The 18,560-nt window shown below is 35.9% G+C and overlaps 1 protein-coding gene across 2 annotated transcripts; it reads left to right on the plus strand.

Annotated features, from left to right (window-relative positions):
* The first annotated feature begins 271 nt into the window (after positions 1 to 271).
* eef1da (eukaryotic translation elongation factor 1 delta a (guanine nucleotide exchange protein)) lies at positions 272 to 18,401 on the plus strand. 2 transcript variants are annotated; one of them, XM_059344837.1, is made up of 8 exons: positions 272 to 400; positions 6,077 to 6,191; positions 10,923 to 10,979; positions 12,477 to 12,558; positions 13,222 to 13,310; positions 14,393 to 14,605; positions 16,166 to 16,360; positions 18,277 to 18,401. In XM_059344837.1, exons 2-8 carry the CDS (start codon positions 6,084 to 6,086, stop codon positions 18,313 to 18,315), a joined length of 783 nt encoding a protein of 260 aa, XP_059200820.1. In that variant the 5' UTR covers positions 272 to 400; positions 6,077 to 6,083; the 3' UTR covers positions 18,316 to 18,401. The 2 variants fall into 2 exon arrangements, with proteins under 2 accessions (XP_059200820.1, XP_059200821.1); XM_059344838.1 differs by lacking the exon at positions 10,923 to 10,979.
* Positions 18,402 to 18,560: the final 159 nt, after the last annotated feature.

Consider the following 18,560-nt stretch of genomic DNA (forward strand, 5'->3'; position numbering starts at 1 on the left):
AAAGGTTGAGAACTACTGATTTAGAACATCATGAACCAACTGTCCGTTAGCTGCCGTTCGCTTAGAATCCTGGGAAATGAAGTCTTACGTCAAAATGGATCAAACCAATCCGAAAGGTAGGGGTAAATAGTAGAAGAAACACATCCATTCTTATTTTCAGAACGCACAGACAATATAACTTGTTTTCCTGTGTGTTTATATGTTATTATATTTTTCATAGACGTGGAAAAAAAAGAAAAATAATCGATAAAGTGGTAAAAAAAACAAACGTCCCTCCCCCTCTGCTCATGAAGAATAGAGGCGGCCCGCTAATGCAAGTCCTCTTCTCCCGTCGGATTACAGCCGAGGCAGCACGCTAAAGGACGGTTCCCGAGCCAAAAAACATCGAAAAAAGCCAAGCGTAAGTGCAAAAGAGTTTAATTTTTACGGCGTGGAACACGACAAAAGCACACTGTTTGTTAAAACCCGCAAAGTATTTTGAATGTAAAGTTTTTAAGCGCCACGTGGTCAAATGAACTAGCTACAAGTTGCTGCGGCTGTCAAAAAAAAAACTTGTGTCACTATAAATAAAGCAACAAAAATGCCAAAAAAATAATCCAAAAAAAAAAAAAAAAAAACTTTAGCTAGTGACAGGAAGTGAACAAGTGAAATACAACACGTGTATATCCAAACATGAAATTGGCCAAATTTGTTTCTCTTCTACACGCAACAATAACCGAAAAATACGTTCACTGTTTCAGAAAGAAGTTGTATCAACCCCCTACATCATTGCTTATTGGAATAATTTTATTGATAACCTTAATTGGGAGAAGATTTGGAATTTGCCAGCAAAATATATAGTCAACAATAAGATCAAAAGAAATTTATTTTAAAATAATTCACAGAATCTACCCCACTAAAATTTTTCTTCAACGTTTTAAAAAAGATTTAGATTTGAATTGCTTTTTTTGTGAAGGACACCCTGAAAGTATTTTTCATTTATTTTGGTTTTGCCCTTTTTCGTCTAAGTTCTGGAAAGATATTTGTAACTTCCTTTTTTTTTTTCAAGAACCTAATTTGTCCCTTTTGTTTTGAAAATATACTGTTTGGTTTCACTGACTTCCCATACACAAAAAAAAATCAATATTACATTATAAATCTAATTATACTATTGGCAAAATATCACATACATAAATCTCGATACACAAAAAAAAATCCCCTCTTTTCTATATTTATAAGTGAAACCAAGCAGTATATTAATTCTATTAAAGACTCTACTAATTTGAAAGCTGCTAAAACTCTGAATATTTGTAATTTTTATAATATTTTTGTATGACAACCTCTTTATGATTTATTGAAACCCCCTGGCGACGTTCTGATGTATTTTTTTGTATTACACCCCACCCAACTGCCTTAATAAAGTTTATTTAAAAAAACAAACAAACAAAAAAAAAAACACGATTATATACTCCCATTAGTCCCACTTAAACTGTGCCCATTATCTTAACAAGTTGATAAACTACATGCGAATTGTACAGTTATTTTCTGCCACCTGTTCCACTTAACAGAAAATTACAGACTCTTTTGACGTCAGTGTCACTTAAACATTTAATTGTAGTTAATGAACCGTTGTTTATTGTCTGTTATTTATCTGTTGGGACATTAGCTTCTCATTCCAGATAGTAAAGGTGAGTGTTGATGTTGCAGCTGCTCTTCAGCTGATGCTCTTTAACACGTGCACTGGTTTATTGCTGTCTTATGGTGTAGTGAAAGTATTTTGCACTCAGCTGCTAGTTTAGTTGGTACACCTGGTTAAAATGAATGCACTCTTAATACAGCAGACTTGAAGTAAATCCTACCTTTATTAATGTTTAAATGACAGTCCTCAAACTTTGAGGTGTGGTGTTGATTTCACTTTTATAGCATTTTATAGCATTTTGAAGGCTGCAGTTTGTATTGCTTTTTACTAAGAGGTGTTTTTACTCTCACTGGGGATAAGTATTTCCATTATTAACAAATCTGTAGAATATTATCTTGCTTTATTTAGTCCCAGAGCCTATATTTGCATTCAGATATATGTTTAATGTTTAATTTATACTGTCATAAAACTGAGAAAACTGAATTTGTTCACATTTTTAGTGTAGTGCAAGCATTTGTTTGGTATTATTCCTTGAAAAGTGACCCAAAACTATTTATTTTCTTTTAATTATTCGACTTTTTTTTTATTTGTTAAAGCTCCAATAATGTAAATCAACAGCTTTAAAAACTACAGCCTCCAAAATGACTATTAAAGGGATTAATGCCTCTTTATAACAGTTCCACATAAAGGTAGGATTTATTACAGGTTGTCTTAGGTGTACCTAACAAACTGAGAGAAGATATCTGCACTAACGGATAAAACAACTTGCAAACATGAGCAATGCATTATCTATAGTTTATAGATATAATGCATTGTTTATGTTTGCAAGTTGTTTTTTGTAAAGTGTTTATTTTTTTATTTTATGTGGTTAGTTTATTTCATACATGTAAATGGTGTCTTTTGCATGTTTAAAGGAAGTGTTGCTACCAGATACATTTCAATTATCTTTTGATTTTCAGTATAATTAAAACTGATTTACTTTGAATTGCTTAAATATTCCATTCCACAATAGGTAGTGTACATTATCTGCCAGCATGCCAAAACAAAGGTGAGCCAGACACTGTTGCATAGGTTGAGTTTTTGGATGTTTCAGAATAAACATTTATTGCATAAACAGTGTTTCCTCATTAATTAAACACAGCTTCTGTGTGTTTGAAGGGAAACCTTGGTCTAGTTTTGCACCACACCTGTCATTATCGGGGTGTAATTCAACCTGCTTGTTGTAAGTTAAGATTGCAATGGTTTGTATAAAATCATACAGCCTATTTAAAAATAAATATCTGTACTACATTTATTTATTTTAAGATTTAAAATAAATATTGAGGAAACACTGGAAACACATCCTAACCTAAATTTTGGGCATTTCCACCTGTCATTTGTGCGACTTACATTACATTTTGCATTGTTTGTTTTGGCTTTGCTTTCCAAAGTCCAATGTGAGATTGATCAATGAACTGTAACAAATTATTTGGAAATTCTTATTCTTATTATTCTTTATACTTAACCCATTGAAGCCTGGACAGCGGATACGTCGTTTTGTAGTATTTGTATAAGCTCTCAAATACTTTTGAATTTCATTTCCATCTGCTACAGAGGCTGAAAAATCTATTATTTAGTAGAAGCGTTGACACTTCTGTTGAATTTCCAGAAAAACTTCAGGTTTTAGGGGCTTATTTTAAAACCACCCAGAGGGTTTACAGGAGTTTTAGGCCTCAATGGGTTAAACCATGTCCAAAAAAGGCTCTTTACATTTTCAGGTTGATTCTCAGACAGGATAAAGCCACTCTAAACTTTCCATATGAAGTAAAATGTATGTCATTTTCTGGAAAATCTAAGCTTTTTGATCAATCCACCGTCTCTTTGCCCACAAGACCACATTGGCGTCACATATCAGCTGTTTCATGATGTTTCTAACCAGCAAAATTCCTTTGTGATGCTAACTTTACCCTAAACTAATGCCTCCAGCTTCCACCTGTTGCTTCTTTTCTCTCCTCATAAACACAAAAGTGAGTAGAGAGGTGACCCTTTTAATAGAGAAATGGATCAGTCTTGGCCCAACCGCCAGCAAGGAGGAGTCCCCCAGCATGCTGTACCAATGGGAGCCTTCAGGCAGGGTAATGATTCCACCATGAGCGGAGACAAAGTCCAGTTTGGGAGGCGACGCACACGTTTGTCGGAGAGCTCCGGGGCTGAAGAGGAGATGTTGAGCTCTTCCATGGAGGCAAGAGGCTCCTATGGCCAAAGCCCCATCATCCAGGGCATGCAGGCAGAGGGCGTTTTGTACAACCGCAGTGCCTACGACCACGCCGAGAGCAACTACCAGCGATGGCTAGCCTCCAATCACAACGGACCGCTGTCCTCCTCCCCGAGGAGTCCAAACACCAGAGGCTCCATGACCTTCCAGTCCAGACGAAGCCACGCTCAGCAGCAGGAGCAAGGGGGGACCCCCATCACCACCGTGAAGGCCTCTGGTACCCCCCACCGGCGGTACAGTAGAGGCCGCAATCGCACCTCCTCTGAGACCGAGCAGGGGGGCAAAGGCAGCAGGGGGCCGACCCAGAGGAAGAGGGGCCTCTCTGAGACGGAGTACAGGCCCAGATGGGACAAGTATGGCACCCCTCACACAGGGAATGGGAGAGACGTGGCGTGTGTCTTCGGTTTATTTAACTTATATTGTGGTTTCTGTCTGTCGTGCATTCCTGTTTGGGCTTTTTGAAGTTGCTAACTTGTCTATTGTGTATAATATTTGTGATTTTCAGATGAGCCTTTTGTCCTCCTGTTTGGAGTTTTGTACAGGCTGCCTTTTTCAGACTGAATTTAAGCATTTAAGAGAAAATAAACTTGGCTACCTCTTTGTTTTAAATGAGGTCAATCCCTTTACACAGCAGGTTGTGCCAACACAGAAGGCTTTAGCAAAATCTCGCTCAACTTTTGCCACCGTGAATACATGGTAAATGGATTGCATTTGTATTGGATGCATTTAAATAGTGCTTTCCCAGTCTTAGCAACCATTTAAAGCGATTTACAACGTAAGCCAGCCTTCGCCCATTCACACAAGGTCCCACCTGCTTATCAGTAGCATTTAAACACACAAACCGATGGCACAATTTTGGGTCAAGTATCTTGCCAAAGGATGCTTTGACATGTACACTACAGGGACAAGGGATCAAACCTTCGACCTTCTGATTAGTGATGGCCGCTCTATGTCCTCAGCCACAGATCAATACATCATTTGAAGGCACTGCAGTGGCCAGTTGATTGTTTGTAATGTGATTGTGAGATAAATAGTAGAAATACTGCGATTATTGTGGCTAAAGATAGAATGGTTTCCACAGTAATACCTTTGGAGTTGTAAAATAATGTCTGAACTCTGCAGCATCTGACAAGTCTTTATTGTTATTGTTTATTGTTAAAAAGATCCCCATTAGCTGTCACCAAAAGTGGGAGGAGCTAGTCTTCCTGGGGTCCACAAGGCAAAACAAAAATCACTTAACAATTAAACATTGTAGACATTATTATATACATCATCAGAAACCATTCCGAATAAGTTATTACATTCATATCTATTACATTAATTCTCACTTTCATACAGTAAATATGTTAATTCACTACTCACAAATTGAAATAGTGCCTTCTCAAGTAATAATTAAAAGATACTTTACTATTCAGTTCACGTATATTCAGTGGGCAATTATTCCAATAACTGAAGGTCTTTAAAGTCTTTGAAAAGACCATTTTCATTTATTGACATGATGGATAAAGACCACACACAACCCCACTTTGATTAATCTGAACTATCCCTTCCCTTTAATTTGTCTCAACTCTACCTTGGCCTTCATCGTATTAATGTAACATGCCATCTATTACTGACTAACTGGGTCTGTGTTTGATTATCACACAATGAAGTGGTCCTCTGCTACCACTGAGGGGGGTTTTAGAGGGCAGAGACCAACCTTTTGTTCTATAATCCAGACTTTGCAGACCAGGCAACTGTGTTTTACTGACTGGGGAATGTGTAGATGCCTGTCTGCTGCAGTAACTGGGACATCAGCAAAATGAGAAGGGAGGTGAAGCGTATAAGCAGTAGTCTTTTCACTCAATTTTTATATAATGTTACTTTTTTTTTCTATTTTACAGAATCTGATGCCTGTTATTCTGTGTATATGGCTGACACTGTCTGTTTCGCTTTGTTTTGTCTCTCCCTATTCCACCCAAAACTCCATTTGTGGCTCTGCATGATGATGTAACCTGTAATATAACGGCGTCTCACTCAAACATCTAATTAAACAAGGGTCTGTGGCTCTTTTCGTGTCATGGGTTTTGCTGGTGATAACGACTAAACACCTGGTCATGGCTGTTGGTTGGTTGCTAGATAAACTGTTGGATGCAAATCAATGTTCGGTGGTAGTTTTTTTTGTTTTTGTGCGTCATCTTATTTCTGAATTTCTGCCTTCCCAGTACCAACATGAGTGGACTGCAGTGCCTCGCCTCAGAGAACATCTGGTTCGACAAACATCGCTACGATGAGGCAGAGACGCGCTTCTACGAGGGAGTCAACGGACCCTCCACACAGGTACCACATTATGTTCAAATATAGCTTTTTAACTTCTTTTAGGCATTACTATTTTTATGTAGTTTGTTATTAAACTTTTCATTTGAAGAAAAACAAAACAGCACATACATGTTGCTCTACATCTTGTAAACATGTCAAGTCTTTTCATCAAAACATACAAAGGAAGAAATGGTTTTAAAAAATAAACAACATAATATAAATAAAATCAAAATCACATCCTTGCAAAAGCATTTAAACTCTATCACAATGCTCTTACAAAGACATACTTATACCTGAATTGATAGGCAACTTGAAAATCAGAAAACAAAATAAAGATAATAATGATAATTCGAAAATCATAACAGCCTTAATAATAGTGAGTTTATCTGCCCCATGTAAACCTTCCTTCATCCATGTTTTCTTCTGCAAACAGAACCTTATCATGGGGTGATAACATTGATGACAAGAGCAACATCAACTCAAATGATATTACTAGTAAATTAAATAAAGATAGTTTGCGACATACATGTATAGCCCTGACTAATACTAGTATAGTTATTGAAACAGAAACAAAAAAAAAAACAGAACCAGGTGAGTGGAGTCAAGAACTCGAGAGGGGGTTTATCACTTTAACCAGTATCTTGCATCTAAGTTGTTAGATAGTTTGTCCAACTTGTCCCAATAACTTTCAAATTTATCTTGTTCAAGCTTAAGAATGAATGTTAGCTCCTCCATTTTTATGTAGTTTAATAGCAAATATGTTTGTTTTTTTGCTTTTTATTAGTCATTACCTCAGGACTTTAAGGACATCATCTGCTTTCCTACAACTTTTATTTCCATTCCTCCCTTTGTGCCATCTTCTGAAGTTCCTCTCACCTCTTGTCTGACGCCTCCTCGGCTCATGCTGCCCTGTCACTCACTGGCCTGTTTAGCAATAGTTACATCATCCTCCGCCCTCTGCAGCCCAGAGCAGCTGTGTGCGTGTGAGTTAAGCCACTCGATTTAGACGTGGCTCCTCCTAGTGAGAGGGGTCAGGTGGTTTGGCAGCTGCCTCTGCTCCTCAGCCTGTCCAGGGCAGCAGAGAGCACAAGCACAAGCCTGGGAAACAATGGAGATTAGAGAATGATCACTTGAAGGTTGGCTTCACCAAAAGCAACATGTTCTCATAGGGGTGTGCCATATCGTATCATTCACGATAATATAATTTTTGTTTTTTTTATGGTTTAAAAAAAATGCATGTCATGATATTGGCAACACTCCTACTTCTTGATGTAGTGGCGTAAGGCTAACAATTAAAGTTGAAGTTCAAGTTGTTTTAATCACAAAAAGCTACTTACTGTCTGTCACTAAACACTAAATGCAGCTTTCAAAATAAGAGCACAGTGTGTTAACAGAACCCACCACAGAACTTACAAGAAGACTATCAAAATAAGATGCCTTGAATAAAAACTTTATTCTCCTTTACAAAATATGCCCCCGGAACCCCCTAAATGGTTATTTTTATTATTTGCTCATACTCAGGAGCCAAGAGTATTTTTTTTTTTTGTATTTGGCAACTGTTGAGATTTGCACTTCACACTACATTTTAGATTTTAATTTATTCATACAGACAAAAATATATAGAAAACATGATTCTTTTTTAAAGTATTTCGTAACATCGTCAAGAATATCATTATCGCAAAAATAGCCTGAAATATTGTGATATTCTTTTATGGCCATATTGGCCACCCCTATGTTCTCAGATAGTTTTAGTGCTTTATTATGAGTTTTTTTGAGATATGTGCCTCTACTGCTGGCTAAAATGCAAAAGAGAGGAGCATGTCTTTACGTCAACAAAGTCCTCGTTACTCAGAATAACTGACGTATCATTTTGTCATGATTTTATTTTACTCGGCATAGTTCTTGGTTGGGAAGTAGTTTCAATGGAAATGGTTCACGATCCAGTACAACATGTACTAAAGTGGGAAAAAGACAGCTGCAAGATAAAAGTCACAGGTCATCATCCTGGGCTTGTGTTACCCTCATGCCTGCTGCCAAAATGTGTGTAACCTTTTATATGTCAACATAAAGGAGATAAGCCTGTAGCTGACATTGATTTGCTTAAAATCTTATCGTCCTAAATGTTTGGTATGTGGTCCATCCTGCTTCTGTCTGTTTTGCATGCTGCTTTCTGTCTTTCTCACCACTCCACGCTTCATCACTGCTGCAACCCACATGTAACTGCAGGAGAGAGACGTTAATGCCATCCTGCAGGACATTGCTAAATCCCGACAGAATATCCTGCAGTCCCTAAACGATGTGAGTACTGCGCTACAATTGAGCCCCAGGCACCCCCCCCCCCCCTGTTGTGGCAGGACTGTACTCGCTAATGTTCCTGTACCAGCCCAAACACGGGGGGATAGCTGTTAAAATGTGATATTTAAAGATTTAAATATAGAGACAGCAAGTTCTTGAGGACATTTTGGCCTTATTTTACAGTCAGGGAATGCCTTTTAGCCTGCATGTGACAAAATGCAAGCGACATTTTCTGTTACAAGACACTTAATTTCCTCTCACATCTGCTTGCTTCCATAATCTTCACTGCAGTCTGTCAGTAACTTGCTTATGTGTTTGTCTTTACATTGATTTAATTTGCGTTGTGGTCATTTTTCACTAAAATGTGAGTAAAAAGGAACAATCTGCTATTCCTCAACAGTAGCTACTTAAATGTTACACCTAGGGGTATGCCATATCATATCGTTCACGATAATGTCGCTATATTTTTTTTTTTACGGTTAAAAAAAATGCATATCATGATATTGGCAACATTCCTACTTCTTGATGTAGTGGCGTAAGGTTAACAATTAAAGTTGTTTTAATCACAAAAAGCTACTTACTCCCTGTCGCTAAACACATGCAGCTTTCAAAATAAGAGCACAGTGTGTTAACATAATCCACCACAGAACTTACAAGAAGACTGTCAAAATAAGATGCCTTAAATAAAACATACAAGAACCTTTATTCTCCTTTACAAAATTCATTAAAATATGCCCCCGGAACCCCCTAAATGGTTATTTTTATTATTTGCTCATACTCGAGTATTTTTTTTTATTTGGCAACTGTTGAGATTTGCACTTCAAACTACATGTTAGATTTTTAATTATTTATACAGACTAAAAAAAAGAATCATATTTTCTATGTCTTTTTAAGTATTTCCTAATATCGTCAAGAATATCGTTATCGCAAAAATAGCCTGAAATATCGTGATATTCTTTCAGGGCCATATCGCCCAGCCCTAGTTACACCTTTATTTTTTTTTAAAGTTTGTCTAAAAACAATACTCACAAATCCATACTTGGTGATGAAACCTACAGTCCTTGTGTGCAAAAATACACATAAATTTAAATATACATAAATTTGACACAGCCTGAAATATAAAAATCAAGTGGCTATCCCGCAAAGTCTTTCTAATGGACAATTTGCTCTTAAAGTTACTTCTGCTTTGGCTGTCTGAGGCAACAACAAGGATGAATATTTTATACTAAAAGGAGTGATTTGGCCAACTTGAATTTTAGTTTTTTTCATTTATATTTTGGAAAAGCACTGGATTTTGTCCACACCATCACCTACAATGAAATTGCTTAAAGAAGGCATATCTTTGAAAAGTGTGAACTTATCCTTTAAAGTCAGCTTTTCTGTATTTTCTACAACAGAATTGGAGCTTGTTTGCTGGAATCGGTTGCCGTTAACTGGTTAATAAGTGTCTAAGACCTGAGTAATAGAAGTGGTGTGAACTGTTAAAATATTCTAAAGAGCTGCTGAATTGGTTGACTTTTCCCTTTTTTTTATTTATTTATTTTTTATTATTTTTATTAACGAAGAAACAGAAAAGAACAGTGGATAACTTATTAAGAGCCACAATATGAAAACAAGACACTAAAACACAATTCTAGACAACAAAGACTCAGAAACATATTTACAAATTAGACAATGTACACACAAATAACATTCAAAGAATAATATAAAGGATAACCACAACAACAAAAATGAAAACAACGAAACACCAGTACAAAGCCACACAGCAAAAACAGACAAACGACCAAAAAAAAACAAAAACAAAACGCACAACAACATAAATTTAGCCCAAACAGAAATATAGAGAGACTGGTAATATACACAGATTCCAGGATAAAAAGAGAATCATATGAAACGTTAATTAATTTCAAAGTAACCCTTGGACCACAGCAATAGCTTTAGACCAATTGATTATCTATAATAGCCAGGATTAATAATGCTAGACCTGAAACCATAAAGTTTTTCCCTTATGTCCTATTCTATATCTTATTGGATCTAATCCCAACATTTTAGTTTCATTTCAGCAGAAAACAATAATATTAGCAGCTTCTACGGCTGCCAAAAAAAAACCCATTATAAAGAACTGGTTTGAACCTGTCACGAATTTCAAGAGAACCTGGCTTTTATTGTTTTTTGATGTCTGTCTTCTTGAGAGGTCAATAGCCAGACTTTTCCCTTTTTGACACTGCTTGTGACTTTATACCCATGTGGTTTAAGTTGTGACGTAAAAAGTTTATAAATTGTGTGATATGTTATGTGAAGTTTGATCCCATTTCTCTGGAAGATATCACCATCGGTTTCTATCCTATTACGGACAACTCGGAAGTTGTTCCATGTGTAGAATCTGACCTCCTACCTACAACCAGTACTTTTGTTTTTGTCCTCATCTTTTCCCCTCTTGCACATGACCGGGTGCAGGTGAAATCGGCCCTGCAGCAGCCCAAAGGGCGCCAGCCCAAACGGCAGCACAGAAACGTAAGTGTTCCTCCTCCAGCTTTTGCCGCTCCGGCCTGGGAACGCTGGGAACGCTGCATGGCTGTCAGACAGCCGGTGTGCTGGCTGCTGCTGCTGCTGCTGCCTGGAGTGAAGTGTGTTATTGTTTTCACAGCACTAAGACGTCTCATCCTCAACCAACAACTCACCATCCTGCATCTTTTTCTAGGCTTCACACACTACCACCAACTAATTCAGTGTGTATCATTCTGGGGATGGAAATCATAACTATAATCTTGGATGGTTTTGTTGGATATTGTGCTCATTATTATCATATACCATTTAAAAAATGCTTGTAATCTTTAGAAGTTCATTTTTTTCTTTCAAATTTTCCATTAACAATGAGGGTTACCTTGCATGTAACATCTAAATTAAGTGATCAATAATTGATCGACCTTAAATATATACACTACCGGTCAAAAGTTTTAGAACACACCAACTTTTGCAGAATTTAATTGAAAATGATGCACTTAATGTCTCAGTGTACTCTGAAAGTAATGCACATTTGCAACATTTAAAATTCTTTATTGAGCATGATAGTGTTTTGAAAATTTAAAAAAGATTCAAAATCACATTTTATGTTGAACTAAAGGACTAAAAGAAGACACAAAATGACAAAAAAAAGACACCAAAAGACACAAAATGACAAAAAAAAGACACTAAATGACCAAAAAAGACACTAAATGACCAAAAAAGACACTAAATGACCAAAAATGACTTACAAAGACATGACAAGAATAAAAAAATGGACAAAATAGCCCAAGACTCCATAGAGTTAAGTTGTTAACCCATTTCTTGTTCCCTGAAAAAGGCCTACTTGTATAATTCTGAAATGTACATTATTTTCCAGTTTTGGTTAAGCTTACCTTTTTTTATTTACCTCTGGCAGTTCACCACTTACCTTTGTACCCTTTCAAGCTGTTCATTTGACTTGAACTGCTTGAATTTCAATAAAAAAAATGGAAAAATTGGGGTGTTCTAAAACTTTTGACCGGTAGTGTATATAGTTGTCTATCTACCATACACATATCCATAAAGATACCAATGTGGCATGATTTGTATTTGATTCATATGGCTCTTATCTTTCTGCAAGAAAGCAAATGAGGAGAACTGTTCCCATATGATTTGCTATTAATTATGGAGGGAGAAATTAAAAGTTCTCCTCAAAGATCTTTGCACAGTTTGCCTGCATGCTGTCATTGTCAACATTAAATCTCTTGGGATCAAGGGATAATGATTTTTAACATCATTGTGTGTGGGGGAGAGGTGTTTACAAAGCATTGTTGGTCCAAGGATTTCAGCCTTGCATGGGTTGTTTTTAAACCTCACCACATTAATTACTTTTTATTTTTGCTTGCTTCTTCAGCTTTGGATTTGCTCTCAACCTGGATGAGAGTACATTAGCTTTGTCACTATTTGAGCCCTGACCTGTAACATGACACTTGCTTATTTTATTTGTTTATTTGTTTCTTTCCACAGTCCTCCTCACACGCAGGAGGAGACCAGGAGCTGGTTTCACGCATGAAGAGCATGGAGCTGGAGAACCAGGCTCTGCACAAAGGTTTGAGGTTTTTTTTTTTTTTTTACATCTTCCTGAGATTTTGCTGATCTTTCAGCAATATTCATTAGGGGTGTGCCATATCGTATCGTTCACAATAATATCGGTATTTTTTTTTTTTAGGGTTAAAAAAAAAAAATGCATATCATGATATTGGCAACATTCCTACTTCTCGATGTAGTGGTGTAAGGCTAACATTAGCTAACAATTAAAGTTGTTTTAATCGCAAAAAGCTACTTACTCTCTGTCGCTAAACACATGCAGGTTTCAAAATAAGAGCACAGTGTGTTAACATAATCCACCACAGAACTTACAAGAAGACTGTGAAAATAAGATGCCTTAAATAAAACAAACAAGAACCTTTATTCTCCTTTACAAAATGACATTAAAATATGCCCCCGGATTTTTTTTATTTGCTCATACTGAAGAGTAAACGTTTTTGTATTTGGCAACTGTTGAGATTTGCACTTCACACTACATTTTAGATTTTTATTTATTTATACAGACTAAAAAAAAACATTTTCTATATCTTTTTAAGTATTTCGTAATATCGTGAAGAATAATCGTTATCGCAAAAATAGCCTGAAATATCGTGATATTCTTTTAGGGCCATATCGCCCAGCCCTAATATTCATACATCCTTTTCTTATTGTGTTTGCTTGTTAGTGGTGACGGACTTGAGAGCAGCTATGCAGAAGCTGGAGTCCAGAGTGGCCGTGCTGGAAAAGAGCCCATCAGCTGCCCCAAGTGCTAAGGTAGTTCACTAACACTTTAGTAGCTGTTTTTTGTTATGCATACTGTACATTATTACATGCTTTTGTTCTCTGTATTTATTAAATAGAACTTGAAAAGAGGAAAGACAGCCTTGTCTCCCTGGAACAATTTAATATTTGGTATGATGCCATTGGATTTCCCCCAAAAAATTAATACAACACTACAACATGGATGCCTAAATTCTGAAAAACGTGATGGTACTCGTTTTTTGTACAGTACTGCAAGAACCACAGGGAACCGGAGATGCCCATTGTCACTGAAGGAAGTCCAGGCTGCATTTCAGCTAGGACCAAAAGTCATATCCCGATATATTTAGGCTGAATATCAATATATGATATATATCCCGATATTTTTATTGCAAAGTGAGAGCAAATGTTCAACGTCACGGCAAATATGACGTGTCATAAGTAGTTTCATTGAAACTGTTTATTTAAGTGAACATAAATACTGTATAACAGGAGTACCTTTTTTATTTAAATCAAAGCTCCATAAAGTGCACATTTCAATAAAAAAAAAAATCTTAAATAAAAATAGCCTATGAAATTGAATAAGCCATTCTGAAATATATTTATATAAGAAAAATGAACAATACAAAATAATTAAATATGTCAAACCCTAGCATATATATATATATATATATATATATATATATATATATATATATATATATATATATATATATATATATATATTTTAATATATTTATATTTATATATATATATTATATATATATATATATATTATATATATATTTTATATATATATATATATTATATATATATATATAAATATATATATATATATATATATATATATATATATAGGGTCTAATTCCCTATCACATTTAAAAAAATATTGATATATTTTGTATATCAATATATCAACCAGCCCTAATTTCAGCCTATTATTGAAACTCAGAAGCTAATATTGGGAGCAAGAGCAAGTAAGCATACTGCAGAATAGTTACTCAGAAAAAGGGAGATTAATTTATGAAAATGAAAGGGGATTCTTTCTTTTCAATGTTTAAAAATATTTTCCTGTCCTTTTCCATTGTTTTGATCAGGCTGTCCCGGTCCAGGCGGCTCCAGTCAAACAGGCAAAGGTGGAAAACGGTAACGATGACGACGACGACGACATCGACCTGTTCGGCAGTGACGACGACGACGACGGCGAGGCAGAACGCCTCAAGCAGGAGCGCATAGAAGCCTACGCTGCCAAGAAGTCCAAGAAACCCGCCCTCATCGCCAAGTCCTCCATCCTGCTGGACGTCAAGCCAGTACGTGTCCTCCTAAACTAAACTAAACTACATCCTGTGGCTCTTATTTAACCCATTGAGGCCTGAAAAACCGCTGGGCGATTTTAAAATAAGCCTCTAATTTTCTGGAAATTCTGGAAAAATTCTGGGGGAAAAAGTGTGAACTCTTCTATTAAATAATAGATTTTTCAGCCTCTGTAGCAGATAGAAATGAAATTCAAAAAGTATTTGAGAGCTTATACAAATACTACAAAACGACAAACGCTTTCCAGGCTTCAATGGGTTAAATGCCAGCTGGTGGTCTCCTCTGAAAAGCTTACTGTTGTGGAAGGGTGGAACAAGTTTATTTTAAAAAACTGGATTTTTCTCCAAGGCCATGCATTTGGAACATGATAAGCTGTTTTCTTGTTTCTGGAAAGATGATGAAAAATCTTGCAAAAAAATGTTTTACCTTAAATTGATTTTAACTTATTCAATCTACATACACTACTGGTCAAAAGTTTTAGAACACTCCAACTTTTCCAGAATTTTATTGAAAATGATGCAGTTTAAATATACAACGTTAACTGATTTAGCCCCTCCCCTTCCTCATTTATTAAAACTAACAGAAACAAATCATCTATTTCTCATTAGTTTTGACTTTCGCCCTTTGTTTTTTGTGCTACGTTTTAATTTTTAATTTAACTTTCGCCCTTTGTTTTTTGTGCTACGTTTTAATTTAAAATTTAAATTTAAATGAAAACGTAGCACAAAAAACAAAGGGCGAAAGTTAAATTAAAAATTAAAACGTAGCACAAAAAACAAAGGGCGAAAGTCAAAACTAATGACAAATAGATGATGTGTACTCTGAAATTAATGCATGTAACAAATAAACAATTGAAGTTAAAAAATAAATCATAGAATCAGTTTAGAAAGGAAAATGTATTCTAAACTTTTGACTCATGGAAGTAGCACCTTAACAGATAGAACAGCTGAACACACTCAATGGAAATCAAATATTCTTCAGAAAGTTCTTCCCAACTCTGTTGCAGAAGTTCCCTTAAATGTGGAGCAACTTGTAGGTTGTAAGTGATCAAGAAAAGGTGGGACACCTGTAGGAATTGGTAGCAACTTAGCAACTTTCAAGGCTTGATCAACCTCCGTTGCTGCAGAACTGCTTTAAGTTTTTAACCCATTTCTTGTTCCCTGAAAAAGGCCTACTTGTATAATTCTGAAATGTACATTATTTGTCAGTTTTGGTTAAGCTTACCTTTTTTTATTTACCTCTGGCAGTTCACCGCTTACCTTTGGACCCTTTCAAGCTGTTCATTTGACTTGAACTGCTTGAATTTCAATAAAGAATTGAAAAATTGTGGTGTTCTAAAACATTTAAGTAAAAGTACTTCAGCCCAAATGAAACCCATTGCATTTATTAACTCAACTCTCTAACAAAAAAACAAGTTTTGACATGCATGTAGTCACAATATGAAAGTATGCCATTTCATTCAACACAGTATGCTGAAATCTGTCTGCAAAGTGTTGATTTGTGTCTTTCTGGCTGTGATTAATGTTCTATGTGTCCCCCTCTGTGTGTGTCCTCAGTGGGACGATGAGACGGACATGGCCAAGCTGGAGGAGTGTGTGCGCTCGGTGCAGATGGACGGGCTCCTGTGGGGAGCGTCCAAACTGGTGCCGGTTGGCTACGGCATCAAGAAGCTGCAGATCAACTGCGTGGTCGAGGACGACAAAGTTGGCACCGACATCCTGGAAGAGGAGATCACCAAGTTTGAGGACTTTGTAAGTAGCAACAATATTGATGTAATTTGTCCACCATAATTTAAAAAAACAAAACAGAACTTTTGAATTGAATTTCATTTGTAGTGCTCACAGCTAGGGGTGCACCGATCGATCGGCGCCGATTTCCTTAATTTATTTTTTCATATATATCTTTATTGGGTTGTCAGGACATAATACATATTCAATCAGAAAAGGTACAATTCACCCATTTTTCCCCCTTTTAGAACAACCCCCCGCCCCCCGAACCAGAGAGTTACATTCACATAAAATAAGCAAAAAACAATAAATAGTAATGATAATGAGAAAATACAACTCTCTCCCCTCAAAGAAAAACAGGAGGGGTGAACAGTAGCCAAATAAACAATAATAAAAAACGAAAAAATAAAAATATACATATATACATACATATACATATACATACACATACATACACATAAAACCAAACAAATAATAATAATGCTAAATAAATAAATAAAATAAAAAGGGACATTTAGAGGAGATATACAGAATGCTTGGAAAAAACAAACAAAAAATAGCTATAACAATTTGTATATGTTGTGCCTAGAGTTTGACCACCAAATCAGTATACTAAAAACAATTACTGGCCATTTAAAAGTTATATCAATTTATCTTAATTAGAACCATCTATGTTAATCATCTAACGATGAAATAGACTCAATTAGGGAAAGAATGGGACTCCAAGTTTTATAAAAGTTGTCGGAGGATTTCCTTAATTTTGTGGGATCAGCGATCGGCCGATTCCTTTACGTCAAACCGATCTTTTGTATCGCGATAATAACCCCCCCACCGGCGAAGCAGTGCTCCCAACTTTGTTGCTAAATTCAGCAACTTTTCAGACCCCCTTAGCAACTATTTTTCAAGAAAGCTTTTTTTAGAATTGAGGTTTTATCTCCAATTACTCCAATTCAAAGAAATACAGATTTTCTCCCAGGTATGACTGATGGGTTTGCTCTGTGGGAAAGTGCTGGAATCACAACTTTGACTTACTTGAAGGAGACAGAATGATGTCATTTGACCAATTAAGATTGAAATGTAAGCTATCACACACATTTCTTTAGGTTCTTGCAAGTCAGAAGCTTTATACAGAAATCAATTCGGCATAAATTTACTTTGGAAATGTCACCAATTGAACAACTACTATACAAAATACATAACAATAAAGCTATAGTAAGAAGATGCTATGAGGCCTTTCATAAGTCCAATAAGACTAAAAATACAATTATGCAAAAATGGGCTCAGGATCTTGGGGTGGCAATAGATGAAGATATGGAGGCGGACATATGGGAGCATGCTAACAACATCTGTTTAAACAAAAAAAAGAGAAAATGTTGTATATGTGAATGAGTTGTGAAACATAATTACTAATAAAGATATACTTTTAAAAAAAAGAAAGCTTTTTTTTCCCTTCCAGATATGAACTATTCGATTTTTTTATGAGTTAATAACTATAACGAATATTCCAAAATCGATGCCCTCACTAGTTGTCTGTATGTTGTATTATAACAAAACCAAAAACCAGTTTATTTATGTTGCAGTTCTTTTGTTAGTTTGTCCTGTAAATTGTTGCTATTTATTTTAAGTTCAATATTTTATTAACTACCTCAGACATTGTGATTTCCTTTATTTGTTAAAGAAAAATACCGCTATGTTTTTGTTTTTAAATAAAATAAGATTCAAACATTGAAGATGTATGCTGTGAGTTATAAAAAAATCAGTATCGGCCAGAATCGGCAGGTCAGGCTTTTTTAAAAATCGGTGCACCCCTACTAATCCGGGTGTGATAAATCAGTGTATACATGCACTTCGATTATCAAATTTCTCCCTGATGGTGTGAAAGATGTTGACTGTATTGTGTGGGCTTAACACAGACTCTCTGTACTTTTCTTCTGTTGCAGGTCCAGAGTGTAGATGTTGCTGCTTTCAATAAGATCTAAGTTCCACCAGCTGTGTTCCGCTCCACCAAAGTGTTGCTGCTGCTCCCGACTTGCACGGTTATTAAAATGTTAAGTTTTGAGCACAAGCCTCTGTTTCAGTTTCATTATTTATTGTAATGGTTCAAATGTTTTAATTCCCATACTTACAAGGTCACTTCAGAACGGCATGGTTATACTCTGGCAACTAGTGCTACTCCCAATTTCAACAGACGACTCAAATTTAATTTTGACGTGAGATGGAAAAC

Source organism: Centropristis striata, chromosome 11, assembly GCF_030273125.1.
Source record: "Centropristis striata isolate RG_2023a ecotype Rhode Island chromosome 11, C.striata_1.0, whole genome shotgun sequence".
NCBI lineage: Eukaryota > Metazoa > Chordata > Actinopteri > Perciformes > Serranidae > Centropristis > Centropristis striata.